This window comes from Peromyscus maniculatus, chromosome 10 (assembly GCF_049852395.1).
Source record: "Peromyscus maniculatus bairdii isolate BWxNUB_F1_BW_parent chromosome 10, HU_Pman_BW_mat_3.1, whole genome shotgun sequence".
Lineage (NCBI taxonomy): Eukaryota > Metazoa > Chordata > Mammalia > Rodentia > Cricetidae > Peromyscus > Peromyscus maniculatus.
This window is the reverse complement of record NC_134861.1, coordinates 94,377,127-94,396,907: the sequence shown is the minus strand read 5'-3', so window position 1 is coordinate 94,396,907 and position 19,781 is coordinate 94,377,127. Positions and strand designations below refer to the sequence as shown.

Sequence of the window (19,781 nt, the reverse complement as noted above, 5' to 3'; positions counted from 1 at the left end):
CTAAGCTCCCTGACCATTCCTCAGGCCCGGCTCCTGCAGGGCCATGGTCCGACCTCACCATCAAGACCACATCATTAGACTCTCATCTTCTCTGACTCCCAGCTCTAGGTTAGCTACTCTTGAACTGTGCTTCCAGAACTCTCTTTACTACAGTGACCTGTCTGCTGGCCTGTGTTTGTTACTAGTACACCCTTTGTGGAGAGAAGATGTTCACTGACCACAGGCTACCACAGCTCCCGATGCCAAGGAGCTGGCGCTGAGCAAGGGCAGGCTGAAGGAACCGAGTCTGCTGGCTCTGCTGCCATTTCACACTAAAATAAATTCTCACCTGCTCTCGCTACAGGTAATCTTCGGTAAATCGCCGGCTCGGGACCTATGTCGGGGGAAGGAGGACTTCTGAGCAGGGGGCACCACTCTCATCCAGCTACAAAGCCCACATCGAAACTGTCTGCTCGTGACGTCTGAGAGCTGAGTGAATTTCCCTGATCACCTGCAAGTCTGGCTCCTACAGTGAAACTAATTCTAGAGCACGGAGCAAGATGCTTCCGAGATGTTGATTCATTTATATGTACGATCACCAAAGGAAATAATCATCTCCATTTCATAAGTAAGAAAATCTAGGCTGAGATGTTAATCAAAGCAGCCATTTACCCAGCTCTCAGTATGCTCCCAAATCAATCTGTGCACTAACACTGAGCCTGGAGGCAGCCTAACAGGCATACCTAAAATAGAAGAGCCATGCCGGGCAGTGGTGGCGCACGCCTTTAATCCCAGCACTCGGGAGGCAGAGCCAGGTGGGTCTCTGTGAGTTCGAGGCCAGCCTGGGCTACAGAGAGAAATCCATGTCAGGCACCAAAACTACACAGAGAAACCCTGTCTCGAAAAACAAAAACAAAAAGAAGAAGAAGAGCCAAGGCAACTTTGAAAGAACAGAGCTAAAGGTCGTCCGGTGCTGGTTGGCGAAGTTCTTAGGAAGCCACTGTCATCGAGAGCACGTGGCACTGGAACAAAAGAGAATCACCACGGGCACAGGAGTCACCTTGCACACACATACTCAACGGTTTCAGCAGCACTGTAAAGACAATGCAGGAGGTTGGGCTGCAATAACCACAAAACAGACCTCACCAGATTTCACAACACAGACAGAACCTAAGTAATGACGGGTCAAGGAATTCCTAAATTCCATAAAATCTCTAATCCTGGATTAGGTCCCAAAGACTTTTCTTAAATATGGTAACAAAAGCATGATCCATAAAAGAAAAAAGAAAACAAAATTTACTAAATGATTTTTGAAAGATGTTGCTAAGAGAATCAGAAGACAAGACAAAGACCTGTCAATCACACAGCTGGCGATGGCCTGACAGCTAGAATAGGAGAGGGCACCTGTCAATCACACAGCTGGCGATGGCCTGACAGCTAGGACACATAAAAGACTCTCAGAGTTCAGTAAGAACAGTCAACAAGCACAAACCAGGAACAAATATTTCAGCAGACACTCTCTGCCAACAGTAACACACAGATGGCAGAGAAGCGCAAGGGGAGACGCTCAGCACCATCACTCACTAGGAGATGACAGTCACAGCCCGCAGTGACAGGAATGAGGCGCACCAACCGAGTCCCAGCGGGCGGAGGTGGGAGCACTGAGAGGCTAAGGCCAGTCTGGGCGACACAGAGACCCAAACACACACACACGCACACACGCACACACGCACATGCATGCACACAAGTATATACACACACTCACACACACACACATGCACACACACATGCATGCACACAAGTATATACACACACTCATACACACACATGCACACACACATGCATGCACACAAGTATATACACACACATGCACACACACAAGTATACATATACATGCATGCACACAAGTATATATGCACTCACACACACATGCACACACACAAGTATACATATACATGCATGCACACAAGTATATACACACACATGCACACACACAAGTATACACACACATGCATGCACACAAGTATATACACACACTCATACACACGCACACACACAAGTATACATACACATGCATGCACACAAGTATATACATACTCACACACATGCACACACCCAAGTGTACACACACATGCATGCACACAAGTATATACACACACAAGTATACATACACATGCATGCACACAAGTATATACACACTCACACACACCTGCACACACACAAGTATACACACACATGCATGCACACAAGTATATACACACACTCATACACATACCTGCACACACACAAGTATACATACACATGCATGCACACAAGTATATACACACTCACACACGCATGCACACACACAAGTATACACACATGCACGAGCACACACACGTATGCAAACAAATATACACACACTCATACACACACAAGTACACACACACACAGAAGTATACACACACACACACACACGCATAACACATACACCACACTAGGTGTTGGAAACTGTAAAGCTCTGCCCCTGCATGCTGCTGGTGAAAATGTAAAACAGGGTAACTGCTTCCAAAAACAACTTGCCAGTTTCTTGGAAAATGAAATGTATGTTCTCCAGATGACCCTGCCATTTTATTCCTAGGCCCTTCCTCAAGACAGATGCAAGGATATAGCCTACTGTACGTGGCCGTCTGTATACACAGACTCATAGCAGCTGTATTTGTAGTAGTGCCACACAAGAGACAACCCCAAAGGCCCAGGTGAAACGGGCAGACTGTGTTTTCCATGCAGTGAAGTGTTCACTCTCCCTGTGAACTAGCGCTACATGGGATGTATGGGTGGGGCTTTAAAATAATCACACTAAATCAAAAGGCCTGATACCCAGGTGTGGTGACATGCCTATAATCTTGGCTGTGGGGAGGTGGAGGCAGGGGGACCAGGGGTTCAAGGTCACAAAGCCAACTGGAGGCCAGCCTGAGTGACATTAGTTCCTCTCTAAAAAATTAAAAAATAGAGGGCCAGTTGAAATATGTATGTATATGTATATGTATATGTATGTATATGTATGTTGTGTATGTATATGTATATGTGTGTATGTGTATGTGTGTATGTGTGTATGTGTATGTGTATGTGTATATGTCTAGCACTCCATTTGTGTAAAACCCCAGGAACTATGTATAAACCTAACTTAGAGTGTTAGAAAGCACTGGGCACCGGGGACAGTGCGAGAACCACAAACAGGACAGAAGACAATGCTCACTATTTTAACTGTGGCGATGGCTACACAGGAAAAAATACGTCAGAACTCCTCAGACTGTAGCTGCTCTGGATTGCTTGTCTCCCCCTCCCTCCTCCAGGTCATACCCTGCTGCTAACCTCCAATGTTATAATACTGAGGTAACAGGGTGGAGACTGGAACCAGTTCATGACTGGAACTAGTGCCCTCTCTCTACCACGTAGACAGCCAGTGCCTCGTGAAAATCTGAGACAGCATCCTCACCCAGGACCACAGCAGCCACAGCGCCCACGTTGACCTCCAGCCTCCAGAACTGTGAGAAACAAATCCTGTTATTGAAGCTGGCCGGCCTGTGGCATTCTGTTACAGCAACTTGAACTAACAACACGGCATTCGAAATGTGTTCAACTTAGTGAGCATCACTGGAGAGTCTGAAAGGAACGGTCCAGACAGGGCTAAGGTTCTCCCCAACAGTGACCACTGAGAAGATCGGAACGAGGGCAGGACCAGGTAGTGAAGGATATGGTCCATTCAACATGGAGTCCCAAAGAGAGGCCCCTGAGCCCACAGAGCTAAGCATGGTTTAGAGTTACACACAGATTAATCTCTCAGCCATCTGCGTCCTAAAGCCTGTGAACACATTATGTTACAGCGCAAGGGAGAAACACAGTGATGAAATTTGCCAAGGAACCAACCTTGAGATGGAGAGGTTACCCTGGACTATCCAGGTGGGTGACATACAATCCCAAGGAGAGAGAAGAAAAAGGAGATATGAGAGCAGAAGCTAGTACAACGGGTTTTGAAAATGGAGGAAGGAGGCACAAGCCACTGTATGCAGGAAGACTGAGGAGGAGAAGGGGCCAGGAAACAGGACTTCCCTTCAGAAGCAGCCCCGCGGACAGACACCCTGAGTTCAGTCCGTGAGGCTCATTTCAGGGAGAGGATTACAAAACCGCGAGACAGTGAGCCGCTGTTGTTTCAAGGCACAGTTTGTGGCGGCAGACACAGAAGTTATCAGAAACGAGACACCAAAAAGCGCCCGTAGTCCTATCTGCCAGAGAGAGAACCCCTCCAGCAACCGCCTCTCTGTCCAGTTTACCTGACTCAGTTCTCCGGCCTCTCCACCTGCCAGAGTTCCACCCACCAGGGCTTTGCTTGCACTTGAGGACTGGACATGCTGAGGGGCTGGTGATGGCCGTCTCTGTGACAGACGTGAGGAGCTCCAGCCTCCTGGGCAGCCACACCACTAATGCCATGGGCCGTATTCACATCCCACCCAATCTCAGGCCCTGTTCTAAGACGTCCCTGCAGTTCCGGCTCGCTGTAACCTTTCCCTGGAGACACGTCATTCTTAAAATTACACTATGTCTAATGGTGTCATTTATGTAAGTCTCAAGTCCCAAATTAGAACTAAGATCCCTTGAGGGGACAACGTAGAGAAACTCAGACAGCTGATGGGCTTCATTCAAATGCTAATATCCATTACGATAGCAAATGTGTGCTTTACCTGAGTTTTTATTAATGCTTCTCCAGAGACATCACCATTTTCTCATCACTACACTGTCAACAAACAAACAAACAAACAAAAACCCAGTAAATCAACAAAGAATAACTATACCTGCTCCCGGTACTCTCCCACTAGGATCCTGTGGGGGAGGGGGAGCTCTGAAAGAAGCACTGGGGACAATTAGGAAACTAGAATATGGATTTTTTTTTGTTTAATGGGTCTGTGTTGCCCAGACTTATCCTGTACTCCTGGGCTTAGTGATCCTCTCATTTCAATCTCCCAACAACTAGTCGGAGGTATGAGTGTATGCCACTGTAACCAGTGACATGAGATGTGCTAATTTTTAAACTTGTAACAGTATCGTGGCTATGCAGGAAAATGTCTATAAGAGATTTAAGGCTTAGATAGCCCGTTCATCCCAGTACTCGGGAGGCAGAGGCAAGAGGATCAGAGTTCAGGGTCATCCTTGCCACACAGCAAGTTCAAGGCCAGCCTGGGCTACCCAAGTCAGTGTCAGAAAGAAAGCAAAGGAGAAAGAAGAGATAGATGTGTGGTTCTGCTCACAGTGAGTGTCCAGCGTATCTGTAACTCAGTTTCAAGCCATTCACCAATAAATATTTGCAAGCCCACATCACAGGGCAAAACAAACTTAGCAGACTATTTATAATTACTTAAAACTAAGGGCTAGATATTGATGATGAAAATTATGTGTAGATCTGGAGGAAGGTTTAAAACTAAACAACACACTGTTTCAGGATGCAAACATATGTGGTGAATCCATCAGGAGAAAGAATAAGAAAAGTCACCCATGTAAAGGCTGGAAGGTGCCAGGCATCAATCCTGCATTTATTAAATGTAGTGCAAACAGTAGTGTGTGCAGAATTCCAGCGAGTGCCACATGCGCTGGATCCACATGCACTGGATCCACATGCGCTGGACTCCACATGCGCTGGACTCACATGCACTGGACTCCACATGCGCTGGACTCACATGCACTGGACCCCACATGCGCTGGACCCCACATGCACTGGACTCCACATGCGCTGGACTCACATGCACTGGACTCCACATGCGCTGGACCCCACATGTGCTGGACTCACATGCACTGGACTCCACATGCACTGGACTCACATGCGCTGGACTCACATGCACTGGACCCCACATGCGCTGGACTCACATGCACTGGACTCCACATGCGCTGGACTCACATGCACTGGATCCCACAAGTGCTGGACTCACATGCACTGGACTCCACATGCACTGGACTCACATGCACTGGACTCCACATGCGCTGGACTCACATGCACTGGACTCCACATCCATTGGACCCCACATGCACTTGATCCACATTCACTGGATCTACCTGAGCTGGATCCACATGCACTGGACCCCACATGTGCTGGATCCACACTCACTGAACTCCATAAGCACATCATCCCATACAGCTGCTAAAAGGCTCTACCTGCCAGTAAGTAGGTCAAAGAAAATATCTTATTTCCTCATCTGGATTTCTACATATTGAGATGAAATGCTAATTCCAAGATGAGCTTAATAAATATTCACCTCCATGTATTTGAAACGACCTACTTGGACCAGGAAAATGGCATGGCAGTGAGCCCTAATCTTAATGCCAACGGGTTCGGTGCCCTGTGGGCCAGGTGATGATGGAGTGAGATGAGCTTCAGCACCCCACACCGAGCGTGAGTCAGCCAACCAGGAGTCCTAACACACAAAAGGACAGCCACCACAGCCAGGAAGCAGCCTTCAGGTTCACAAAACATTTAAGATAAATAAGATCCCCACAGAAGACTGAACTCTTCCATTCAGTACATTTCAATGTTGTATTTAAAACAAAATTTAAAATCTTGGTAGTTCTGACAAACTCTTAAGCAGACATAACAATTACTAGAAGAATAAATCTGAATCCCCTGTGGGTAATATATATATATATTTTATATAGATCAAGACAACTAATGCCAGCACCCTTCAGGAATGACCCAAATGAACTGGTCCTCTGGGAGTTCAGGACACAGCACGGTGAGATCTGACCGTAGGAGAGCAGAGCACACCAGTGCTGCAGCACAAGTCCATGCGCTGGCTGGTCTGAGAGACGCAGGGCTGCCCTGTCACCACCCCATGCCTCTCCACTAAGGGACGTGCCATTTAAAATCGCCCGTCTCGTGAAGGACTCCCAGCGATTTGCCTACCTGGGACTTTCCACAGACAACCAGCAACCTTTGGTCACGTCTGTGTCAGCCAAGAAGGTGGCATCTCACCTGAGCCTTGCTTAGAGAGGCACGTAACCATCATTTTCCCACGGCACAAAACCAAATTAAGTCTCAGAAAGCTGGTAAAGATCCTGAATGGCCTGTTTCATCGCACTGAATTAAAATATTTTTTTTAAGATTTATTTATTTATTATGTATACAGAAGAGGGCGCCAGATCTCATTACAGATGGTTGTGAGCCACCATGTGGGTGCTGGGAATTGAACTCAGGACCTCTGGAAGAGCAGTCGGTGCTCTTAACCTCTAAGCCATCTCTCCAGCCCCCGAATTAAAATATTTTTAAGCAGAATTCTCAAATACAGAATAGTTGAGGGAAAACAGACATAGCCAACCCATGTATTTAGCTGAGTCGTCCGTCTATGACTGTGTAAATGTCTGTCTGATAAGAGTGCAGATATGTCAATACATAAACACAGAGTAATGATCTCTGTTGTTGTCTATCAGTGTTTACAAGATCATTTCCTAGGACCACTCTAAACTGCCCCACCTCCTTCTGGCCAGGACGATCATCTTCCAGTAAACTGCCAAAGTGACCAACACAAAGGGAAAGAGAAGTGTGGGACATGTGTCCTCCAGAAACACAGGGTGACACGGTGCTAATGAGGACCCAGGAACACTTCACAAGGATGCCCCATAAATGTCACCACGATGGGACAGGAAGGGGCGGTGCTACTTGCACTGTTACGGTAAAGCAAGATTCTTGTCGAGAGAACCAATGGTTGTGGACCATAGTTAGCACTCCAACAGCCAAGAGCATCGTCAGTTAGTGAGGAGAGACGGTCATGGAAAGGAAGGAAGCAAAGAGGCACTCGGTCTGGCCCACATGCCAGCCGGCTTCACCTAGAGAAGCACACTTGGCAAGAACCAAGGGGAAGAAGTCCGAGCCGCTGGAGACCAGCCTCTATGAATTCACAGTATAGCAGGTAGACAAAAATGAAAGACCTGTAAAGAGCTAAGATAAAATTAACTAAGTAAACAAAATGTCCCACCTTTCCCTGGTACAGTTATGACATGCACAAATATTGGTTGTTTGCATCAGAAAGTCTACTCTAGTGGAATAGATAATTTGTTATAGACAGCTGATAATATTTTGTGGGAAATTTCTCAAAATGCTAAGATGAATTGCTAAAAGTCAAGACCCAACACGTAAAACTTCATGCAGTAACACCAGGCTGCTCTTTAGAAATCCTAAATATAAAAAAAAAAAAGACTTTTAAATGGCCAAGGACCAATCCTTACCTCCCCACAGCTTTCTGTCTACACATCCACAACTTTAGAACTGACTGTAGTGGCCTAGCTTATTCCTGAACACACTTGCTCAGGAAGGCCCTGATCCTCGGAGGACCTAGAGGGAGCATTTCAATGACACATCAGCTGTCAACAGGAAGTGCTGATGGGCAGAACATTCGGTTGAAAGATGCTGATCTTCCTCAATACCCTCCTGGCTGTCTCCACACATCTGTATTGCAGTGACCCATCATAAGCGAGTCTTCACATCGAGAGGCATCCCAGTTCTGTCACACCTGCTCTCCCGCTGTGAGACACCAACTGCTTTTCCCCTCAGCTGTTACTCTGCACACACTGTAAGGAGCAAGTGAAAAAGCCCAGGACAGCCTCGGAACTGATCCCCCCTTCACAAACATCAAATGCTGAGACTTACTTAACAACCATGCAGATTTGGTGCTAACAATCTGCACACATCTGTTAACCGCTTCCTGGTCATTTAATGTCCCCAGTCTTAAAAAGGAAACCACCAGTGTGTTCGGCTAAGCTCGTTTGTTTCTTAGATTCATGAGTGCTCACTGGACAGAGAAAGTGGAGGGCCCAAGGCAAACAGCTGGATCTTTGCTCTTCTGCTTTTCAAAATGGTTCTGGACTCTATGTCTGCTTTTTTCCCTCAATGAAGAAGCGTCTGTCCGTCCGTCTTTGCTTCCCTGGTATATATGTACACTGCCCTGTGCTCTCCACTCACTCCTGCCCAGTGCTTAGGCCTCCTCATCCATGTCAGCACCTCACCTCTCTCTGACCTCTTTCTAAGAACACACCTCCCTCCACCGAAAACAACATCTTCCCTTATCCTTTGGTAACGAAAAAAAATTTTTCATACAATATAGTTTAATCACATTTCCCCTCCCTCCACCCCTCCCAGTTCTTCCCCACCTCCCTAACCACCCAACTTTATGTTCTTTCCCTCTCTCTCTCAAAACAAAAAACCAAAGTGAAACAAGAAGTCCACAAAACTACCACTGAGTTCATTCATTCCGTGTTGGCCAACAACTCCTGGACCTGGGGCCTGCCCGGGGATACGGTTGATACACCCAGTGACACTCTACTGGAGAGAGCTGATCTTCTCTTGGCAAGTAGGTATCCGATGCTGATAGTTTCCTGGTTAGGGGTTGGAGCCTGTGTCCACTTCCCGGCTCTCCGTGCTGGGACTCCATTTGGCCTGGACCTGTGCCGGTTCTGTGCATGCGGCCTCGGTCTCCAGTGACTTCACACGTGCATGAGTCCTGCGGTGAGCCATCCATCCCCTCCGGCTCTTACAGTCTCTCCACCCCTTCTTCTGCACATCCCTTCTTCTTCTGAGTCTGGAGGGCTGGTCCTCCTATCTTACAGCCCTACACTGTCACCTCCCAACAAGAGCTACCAAGTGTGCTCCTCTCGCTTCCCTAGCTCGCTTCCCTAGCATAGAGCTTGGTTTCCACTAAGATCTTTGGCTAAATCCTGGGTGTGTCTCGGCCTGTATTCTAGAGTGCTACTGAGGACACCTTCCAAGCAGTCCCTCCTCTTGTTTTTTGTTTTTGTTTTGTTTTGTTTTATGTGTACAGTGTTCTGTCTGCACGTATCCCTATAGGCCAGGCCAGAAGAGGGCGCCAGATCTCATTACAGATGGTTGTGAGCCACCATGTGGTTACTGGGAATTGAACTCAGGACCTTTGGAAGAGCAGCCAGTGCTCTTAACCTCTGAGCCATCTCTCCAGCCCCCCAGTCCCTCCTCTTTTAGCCTTCAGGATCTTCACCTTTGCTACTCTTTACATCCCTAACTCTTTTCTAACATGGGCGCTCTTTCCTCAGTCTTACCGTGACTGATATCATGGTCCCACCACCACCTTTTGACAGAACGTGCTTTCTCTCCACTGTAGGCCACCATCTCCCCGAGACTGACAACTGGCCCATCAGTTCCCCTAGACAGCTCTGCAACGCCCTCCTTTTCGGGGTCCCCCCCTTCCAGCACTTTCTAGACCACTGCTCTTGAGCGATGCATGTCTCTGCAGAAGTTTCCGGTGGCAAGAGAGGTGTGGTGGTACACACACACACACACACACACACACAACCCCAGCACCAGAGAGGCAAAGACAAGAGGATGGTGGGTTCCAGCTCAGCCTGGACTACACAGGAAGAGCTACTTCAAAGGAAACCAGTAACCAAAGCAACAACGAAGCCCAGCGCAGCAGCTTCCCAGAGTCCATGAGTAAAGAGGAACATCACAGGCTGCAAGGCTGGCCAGCGCTCAACCCCACCTTCCAAACAGGCCGAGTTTATGCCCTGGGATTTCCAAACTAACTTCTGGGTTCTGTCCCTAGAACGCTGAGTCAAGAAGCAGTTCTGTATGCCTTTTGCCTAGAACACCCTGCCCTAACCCCAGTCCTAACCCCTGCCCTAACCCTAGTCCACATGACTGAATTCCCAGGCATCTTGACTTCCTACTTCAACCCTCTTTAAAGCTTCTCCTACATTCTCCAAGTAGAGTTCATTCAGGCCCCCAATGCTTACAAGGCCTTCACAGCTGTCTACTGAATCTAACCCACACAAGGCTCCAGGGTAGGGCTGGGCGAGGGGGTCCTTGTTCTGTCGGGTACTGCTTGGCCATTTCAAGTCCTGGTACATTCTCCTCGAGGTAAAGGAGCACTTTTTTCACACGTTAATTCTCTGGGACACAGAGCTTTCTCTGGGCAGAAGTCTCGGGGTCCTGAACAATGGAAATGTCAACTTAACAATACCATTATAAAGGCTACAAAATGGCAAAGCACAGGAGTGCATTTTAACAGCAGGATAGAAAGCACCTCCTCCACTTCTTGCATTAATTTCAAAAGGTTTTTTTTTTCCTTCTTCTTTACTGGCTCTTGAACAGAACAGCACTTAAAGAGTTTCGATGGACCAAATATTAACCAGCCTCCAACAGGCAACTGATTTAAAAATAGCCCTTGACCTGGAAATATAGGTGTGTTCAAATACACACCCCGATAAGAAAGGACAGACAGAGGATACAGCTCAAGGCCTTAGAGCCTAGCGAGTCAAGGGCTCCTTGAGACGGGGATCTGGAAGTACAGCGACATTTCCGCACAGTTTGAACAAGCTCACCCTCGTCTAAGAACTCATGACAGAACGAGTTACGGATGGACACATTTCATCTCGGAAAGCCACATCCACCAAAATCTCTATCAACGACAGCTAGCAACACAGCTCTTATACAGAAACACACAGGCCAGCGGGGTAAACAAGTCACCAAGGGAGATGCCGAGGACTCGAATGAGTCCAAGGACACCACAGACGCCATTCCTATCCTAAATACGTTATGGTGTTTGAAATGTAAGCAAATAAATTCAAAAGCTATTTTATGCACTGTTTCCCGTTTTCGGGGACATGCTTTGTCTTAATAAGAGCTCGTTAGCTTTCTCGAGTTAAGGAAGTCAACATGAGGAGGCTGGTATTTCCTTGATTCCAAAGGATACCAGTGCTAAAACAAAATCCCAACCTAATTAATTCTATTTTTGGTCTAGTTTCCAAGGCAGTTTTCACAAAGGCTGTTCTTAGCCCACTGCATCCAGTTTTCAACCTTCCAGAGCCGGGAAATGTATTCTGTCTATTTCCTTGGCACATGTACTTCCCAGACTCTCACTTCATCCTCATGCCCCTCAAGAATAGGAAAGCAGCTGCCAACTCATTGAGTCTGAAGTTCGGATCCTAAAATCACCTTCCTATTTATTGCTTCCGTGTTATCTTAGCACAGATGTGTAACTCAAGCTCCATCAAGTTCATTAACATAAGTTTTGAGAGGAACAATCAGGCTGCAAGGGTTGTCAGAACAGCAGACGGAGATGGGAAGGTTGGGTTCCAGTACCAAAACGCAGTGAGCTTGACCTTGGGCCATCCCAAGGCAACTTCAGTAATTTGTTTGTTTGTTTTTGGATACCAGGGCCAGCCTTGAGCTTACTACAGAGCTAAGAATGATTTCCCTGCCTCCACCTCTCCCTATCCCCTAGTGCTGGGACTACGGGCAAACACCACCACACCTGATCTTCCACAAAAGAATTCTAAGAATGGTTTCAAAAGTTTTGAGTTTCTCAAGCGGAGTGGAATTCTGTAAACATAAGCTTTTATAATGAATGCATTCTCTGGCCCAATTTCCCAATCTACCTATTTCATACGGTGATAAAACTGCAGTTTTTTTTTTTCCTCCAAAAGTTCTTACTGGCACCAGTTTAGGAAACACACCTAAACTCTTGACACTTTGCAGCCTTAACTATAATAATGGTACTACCTCTGCATGCAAGGTTGATCTATTTTAAAGGTGAGGGGTACGCAAAGTCTGGAATTAGCCTGTTCGCTTAAATGAAAACCAGGGGTGGGACGACTACTGCCCTGAGTGCCAGGCACTCACGTGCTCCCGGTGTACGACAGCCTCAGCCCTCCGGAATCTATCTGCCCGGAAAAAGAACAGAGAAACGAAAGCGCAGCTTGGAGCAGCTCCAGAGCCCGTCTGCGTCAGGCTCCAATGACAGCCCGGAGCCCAAGGTGCCCGTCTTAAGTTTACTCCCAACTTTGTCGCCCTACCAGGGAAAGGCGAGAGAGGTGGCGGCCACAAGACAGCCGGAGCGCCCGCGGTGACGGGTTCCATCCCGACCCCAGAGCGGGGAGGAGTGGAGGCTGGGGGATCGGGGGAAGAAGTCAGGTTCAAGTGCGCAGCTCGCACTCTCCGGAGGGGGGGACGGACACGCAGGACCCCCGCGGCACGCCCGCTCCGGGGGGCGCGGCCCCGGCCCCGCCCCACTCACTCACTCACTCACTCACTTTGTCGCTGGTGCTCTCAGTTTCGTGGTCGCCGCCGGCCGCCTCTCCCTCGCGGGGTGGCGGCGTCCCCGCTCCCCCGGGGCCGGGGCAGCCCCCGCGGTGCCGCAGCTCCAGCATGTCCCGCTCCCGCGTCGCTGGGCTGGCGTCGTCTAGCGAGCGCCCCGCCACCGCGGAGCCGCGCCGGGTCACCCCGAGAACGGCATCAACGAGCGAGCGCTCGAGGCCGCCGCCGGCAGGGGGTGCGGGGCGGCGCGGGCGGCGCGGGCGGGCGGGCGGCGCGGGCGGGCGGGCGGCGCGGGCGGGCGGGCGGGGACGCGGCGCCGTTGCCAGGTGCGCGGCTCCACGCACTGGCCCCAGAGGGCGGAGGAGCAGCCCGGCCCTCCCTCGCGCCTGGCGAACCGCGCCACCCTGGCCGGCCCGCCCGCTCGCCGGCTCGCCCGCCCCACCTTCCTTCCCGCCGCCCCACCTTCCCGCCGCCCCGAGCTCCCGCAGCACGGTCACGCGCCGCAGGCCCCGCCCCCTCGGCGCTGCACTGCGGTGCCCGAGGCCCCGCCCCGGGCGGTGACGTCAGGGCCCCGGCCCCGCCCCGCGCGCAGGTGGGGGCCCGGGAAGGTGCGCCCTGGGCGCACGGGACCCGGGCACGGGCCAGGGGCTGGAGGACCGGGAGGTGAGCCCCAGGGACGGGAAGCCCTCGACGGCGCCGCCGGGACCGAGCTCAGCCGACTCCTTCAAGGGACTCGGCCCAGCTTGAGACGCCGCGGCGTGGCGGAGCTTCGCAAGGCGTCCCCAAGCAGAAACTTGCTCGGCAGGACAGACCCGTCGGCTCCGCGTTCCAGCCCTTGCTTTGCCACCCCCGGTGCCTGGGGATGAGTTGGCTAATAGTTTCAGTGTCGTACCGAGGTTCTGTACCGGGGAAACTCGGGTGTTTGAATCTCACAAAATGTTCGACCCTAGTAGGTTCCACTGAGAACCTTGGATGCCTTAGGGCGCCACCGCCAACCTTGTCTCTGAAAGACAAGGACCTTGGGACGCTAAAGCTGGAACAGGATGGACACATGATCTGCCTTAATTCCAGGCTAAATCCTGTTAGCAGGTGCTTAGTCTTCTTTACATGCGTCTGCTAGCTGGTTATTAAAGGCAGGGCACGCCTTCCGCGAAGGGTCAAAGGAGCACCTTCATTGTAACTAGTCAACGATCTCCCAGGTCATTACTGACAAGGTGAAAATGAGGAATATGTTGTCCTTAAATTCTAATAACTAGCCAGCAAAATTCAAACGTCAGAGGAAGACACAATGAGAAACAGATTGGCATGTCTATGCCTGGCCCAACAGATCTTTAAAGCCGTCAAGTTCAGCTAGGGTTACCAGCTTCACTTTCCAAAAGTGTAGAGAAAGTATAATTTGTTCTTGGGAGGCAGGGTAGCAAAAATGATTGAGAAGGGTCGGAGAGGGCTCAGCGGGTAGAGACACCAGGGAAGCCTGAGGACTCAAGTTCAGTTCCCAAGCCCTGCCTACCTGGGGGAAGTAGAGAACTGCCTCCAGAAAGCTGTCCACTGATCTCTCCATTTACACTCATACACGTAAATAAATACCACTTAAAACTAATGGAAGGTATGAGAATTAAGTCCTGCAAGTGATGTACATGTTATGTTTGTATGTGTGTGTGTATTTGGTTTTGGTTTCAGGGTTTGTTTTGTTTGTTTTTGTTTTGGTAAAAACAGAAGACCTCGAGTAATTAGGCTAATTGTTCTACATTTTTGGAGATAAAGTACTTTCATTTAAATCTTTTTCTGGGGGGGGGGGTTGTTGTTGTTTTTCTGAGACAGGGTTTCTCTTTGTAGTTCCTGAGTGCTGGGATTAAAGGCGTGTGCCACCACCGCCCAGTTGAAGTACTTCCATATAGGAAGATAAAATAACAGCAGAAGAGGCCACAGAAGGCTGTGGTGGGTTGACTCTTTGGCTATGGATTCCATCCAGCCGAAAGGAGGATTGTAAACTTTTCCACGAAGTTGGGGAGCCAGTGTTCTAGCCCCAGCAGTGCCCATTATCTCTGTGGCCTCGAGTAAGAGCATAAGCCATCTGTAAAGTGAATAGTGAGGAGGCTGGCCTCCTGGCCCCTTCTAGCTGCTACAGACTCTAGCCCTTCATCACCCTGACCCGGGGAGGCACCTCAACACTTCTCTTTCCCTCCCCCAGGCAACTCCTCAGGGTTCTCTTTCTGTCTCCCCCCTCTGCGGTAGGGTGGGGATAAAGCCTACTGAGAGGGCAAGAGGGACGAGAGAAGACAGTGAGCATAACAGAATAGTGTTTCTCCACCCAGGGAAGAGGGTCAGTGCTGAGCCTTTCGGTGAGTTCTGCCACTCCCTGTATTTCGGCTGAGAGGGTAATTTATTTCTGTCTTCATTATAGTTATTGACTCTAGTTGAATGATCAATGGAACCACAGACTAAGGTCTTGCCGCGGAGCCAGCCCTTACCCTCAGTCAGCCAGCAGTGTCTGCTGAAGAAGTGAATGAGAAACAAATGGATAGCAATGTATGGTCTGGTGGGAAATTATTTGGTGTTTATGTTTTGAGTTTTATGTTTTGACATATATGGTGTGACGGCTAATAGTGATTGTCAGCTTGACTACATCTGGACCTAAAACCCTGTGAGGGATTGTTTTTCTTGATTGGATCACTTGAGGTAGGAAGAGCCACCTTAAATCTGGGCCACACCTGGGGGCACCCTCTGTGAAGAACACAGGAGGAGGAAGCTCTCACTTGAGCTTGCTCTTGCTGGCAAGTTCACTCCTTCACTGTTGTAGGAGCCTTCTTTGGAATTCCTGAATATACTGAAGACCAGCTGAGACATCCAGACTCATGGTCTGAACAACTTTTGTATTCTTGGACTTCACATCAGAAGACATCCATTGTTGGAATATTCAGAACATATCCTGCAAGCCACTCTAATAAATCTCATAGGTAGGTAGATAAATAGATGATAGATGGTAGGTAGATGATAAATTATAGATAGATGGTAGATAGGTAGATGATAGATAGATGGTAGATAGATGATAGATATGATAGATGGTAGATAGATGATAGATAGTAGATAGATAGATAGATAGATAGATAGATAGATAGATAGATAGTAGAGAGAGATAAAGACAGATTAATTCTATCAATACTGTTTCTCTAGAGAACTTTGACTAATACACATGGGTATTCACTTTTCTTAATTTTTCACTTTACTTTTAAAAGGACATTAAGTTTAACATGTATTAAAAGAAGCTCTGGTAATGATTTCATATTTTAATTAAAATACATTACAATGTATTCAGCCATAACTGGCTTTAATGCACTTTCTCTTTGCAGACTTTCTTCAAGGTCTTTTTTCTTTCCTTTTTCTTTTTAATCCTTCATGTTTCTTCACTTACTACGTTTGTGTTCTGTGACACAAAATCTGACATGCAATGACTCCCCCGCCTCGCCTGTCACTCCTGCTATGGCTTGACCTGCTGAAGGCCTTCCAGGAGTCCCGGAGCGCATGGCAGACGCTGGACCAGCAGACACTTTTGGCTAGTTTGAAGAGATTCCACGACAGTGGTCTTAGAATTACTTAGCTCTTAGGAAGGGATTTGCTGGGCAGTGTGAGAAGCGAGTGGTGATGGTGTTATTTATTTATTTATTATTTATTTATTTATTTTTCAGTTTTTCAAGACAGGGTTTCTCTGTGTAGTTTTGGTGCCTGCCATGGATCTCTCTCTGTAGACCAGGCTGGCCTCGAACTCACAGAGATCCGCCTGGCTCTGCCTCCCGAGTGCTGGGATTAAAGGCATGTGCCACCGCCGCCCTGGCAATGGTGTTATTTTTATGGCATCTATTTTGGCTTTGGTGTTAACCTCTGTTTCCCACAGTCATAGGGACAGGGTGTACAGAGACCTGCTACTGCTCCCCCAGAACTGCTTCCCGAGGATTCAAGACTGAGGAAAGTTGCCCTCTTAGGTGGGCATCTGAGCTGCTTCCCACATCAGACCGTCCTGAGGGACTTGCCTGTGCCATCCCCAGCTTGCCAAGGGAAGAAAAGCTCCGCCTCACCAAGTGTTCCTGGTTGCCTGGATACCTTTCCTATGGCTTTTGTGGCCTGACCTATCTTCTCTGCTACCTCTTCCAGCTCTCTATATAAGTTGGAGGTAAGCATTTCTGATTTAAAGGGGGAAAGTTCAATATAGGAGGAGGAAGGGAGAGAGGTAAAATAACAAAATAGATGGCTAAAAAAGCCACAAGGAATCATATGATTAACCATTTCCCTAAAAATAATACATGTAATTTGATTTGAATGCTTAGTCACCAGGGAGTGGTTCTATTAGAAAGAATTAGGAGGTGTGGCCTTGCTGGAGGAAGTGTGTCGCTGGAGGGGGCGGGCTTTGAGATTTCAAAGGCCCAAGCCAGACCCAGTGGCTCTCTCCTCTTCCTGCTGCCTGTGGATTTGATGTAGAACTCTTAGCTACTTGCTCCAGCACCATGTCTGCCTATGTACCACCATGCTTCCCACCATGATGATAATGGATTAAACCTCTGGAACAGTAAGAAAGCCCCAATTAAATTCTTTCTCTTATAAGAGTTGCCATGGTCATGACATCTCTTCACAGCAATAGAATACTGACTAAGACAAACCACTAAACAAAACCCCAATACCTGATGGGAGAAGCCCTCTTTTGAGGTGTTGGCTAGGGCTAAGAGACTTCCAAATATAAAGTCAGTCACTGTTACCCTAGGTTACCCCCTAGAAGTAGAAAGTGAATCCCTATAGCTAAAGACATTGTGCACCTCAGAAATAGGACCCAAAGGTCCCTGAGCAACTTACCTGAATGCTCCCTCCCTAAGGAGTTCCTTTTATGGCATCAGAAGGCGCCATGCAACTTCCAAAGAAGAGAAGCAACCAACAGTCTCACCCAACTATGACACCTGCGAACTACATCAATAACCACCCGACTGGTGCAGTCCTCTAATTGGACTTAAGACCCATACAACAAGAGAGATTCCATGCCTGGTACAGAAAACCTACCTAGTTAACCAGTGCTAGTGAAACCATGGTTATTGGAGGAGAATCTTTAACCACTGATTTACAAAACCAGAATAATCCCTAACAATAACCTATAAACATTTGACCTTATATGCACATATAAGTGTAATCTTCCTCCCTCATCAAGTATATGTCTCTTTGTAACAGAAAGAGACCACTACAGAAAACCATGAGTCGATACGGAGAGTTGGGCAGCCTGGTACCAGTGGATCCTTGTGGAAGATGGGAGTTTGTCTTCTAGTAGCATGGGAAGCCATGCCCATAAAATCTCACCAACGTGACTGCCCAAATGTGAGCTAAACAAGGATACCGGTGAACCTGACAAAGCACACAGAACAAAGCTCCGAAGGCCTTGGCCCTATCCCTACGCAGAGAACTACAGGCCACTGAGTGAAGCCAGGAGCAGGAGAGGTGGCCCTCGTCAGGGCCGCCAACCGTTAGCCCTGAAAACATACATACGTGTAACATTATATGGATTGACAGGTTATATTTAGGAATATTTATGTACATGCAGATACATCTATGGATAATAATAACAATTAGTGGAAACAGAGGCCATGAATTTGAAGGTGAGCAGGGAGGGGTGTGTGGAAGGGTGTGGAGGGAGGAAAGGGAAGGGAGAAATAGTATAATTAAAATCAAATCTCAAAAAAAGGTAAAATAAAATAAATTAATAAAAAGCAAAAAAAAAAAAAAACAGAATTTCTAATTTAAGCCTGTCAATGAGGCATCTTATGGGAAAACCTTGAAAGATGATTGGTGTTCACAACACTCTTACTTTCAAGTAAACTGTCCAGGGAAACAATGGCGAGCGAGGTGTGTGATGTTACACGGACAGGGATCAGAGGTCAATGCATGGGGTGGTTAGAAGGGTGGGGTTCACACACCAATAGCCCTGAGTTTGGGGTCATTGCTCTACTCACTGTCTTCAAGCTTTGACCCAGCTTACCAGCATTTTCATATAACATGGCCGAAGCCATATCCTAACCACACCTCGTCCAAAGTACAATGGCTCTTTGGGTTAAAACACTTTACAAAGAACCTTCACATGCATCACTTCACTTGTTCTGCTTCGCCTATGAGACACTGCAAATATCGTAATTATTCATTCCCATTTACAAGAGACTCAGAATGATAGGTTTCTAAAGGAAATTTTGTGTTGAAACCTGAGGGGGTGGGGGGTGGGAGAGCATATGTCTTTGTTTTGTGGTTGTTGCTGTTTTGAGACAGGAATTCACTAGGAAACCCGGGCTGACCTTGAACTCACTATGTGGCTCAGGCTAGCCAGAAAGCCTGAGTCTCCATCCTCAGCCTCCCTCCTGCTGGAATCAGGAGTGTGACTTAACCACAGGCTTGTCACCTACGTCTCAATAATTCATATTCTGCCTGGTTCAGGAGGTGAACACAATACACAATGGCAGAAGCAAGTAACTGTGTGTGGGGGGGGTTCTTTTAAAGGATGGGGTACTTCACTGTGCCTTCCTCGACAGTTGGTAGTACAAAGTGCACATTGTAAGCAAAGGTAAACGGTTTTGTTGTTTTGTTTGTTTTTCAAGACAGGGTTTCTCTGTGTAGCCCTGGCTGTACTGGAACTCACTGTGTAGACCAGGCTGGCCTCAAACTCAGAGATCTGCCTGCCCCTGCCTCCCGAGTGCTG

The 19,781-nt window shown here is 48.1% G+C and overlaps 1 protein-coding gene and 1 long non-coding RNA gene across 3 annotated transcripts in view; one reads left to right on the top strand and one right to left on the bottom strand.

Moving 5' to 3' along the window:
• Cds1 (CDP-diacylglycerol synthase 1) overlaps positions 1–13,313 on the bottom strand; it is a 67,598-nt gene extending 54,285 nt beyond the window's left edge. The window contains exon 1 of one of the 2 annotated variants that reach the window (XM_006975405.3): positions 13,060–13,313. In XM_006975405.3, the coding sequence (XP_006975467.1) occupies positions 13,060–13,176 (117 nt within the window). In that variant the 5' untranslated portion in view covers positions 13,177–13,313. Of the gene's footprint in view, positions 1–12,822; positions 13,012–13,059 lie in introns of those variants that run through there. The other variant, XM_076546782.1, reaches the window with a different exon arrangement.
• Positions 12,655–18,799, top strand: LOC143267667 (uncharacterized). The gene is made up of 4 exons (XR_013043057.1): positions 12,655–12,783; positions 15,864–16,020; positions 16,956–17,231; positions 18,272–18,799. It is a non-coding gene; the product is annotated as an uncharacterized LOC143267667 (long non-coding RNA).
• The last annotated feature ends 982 nt before the right edge of the window (positions 18,800–19,781 follow it).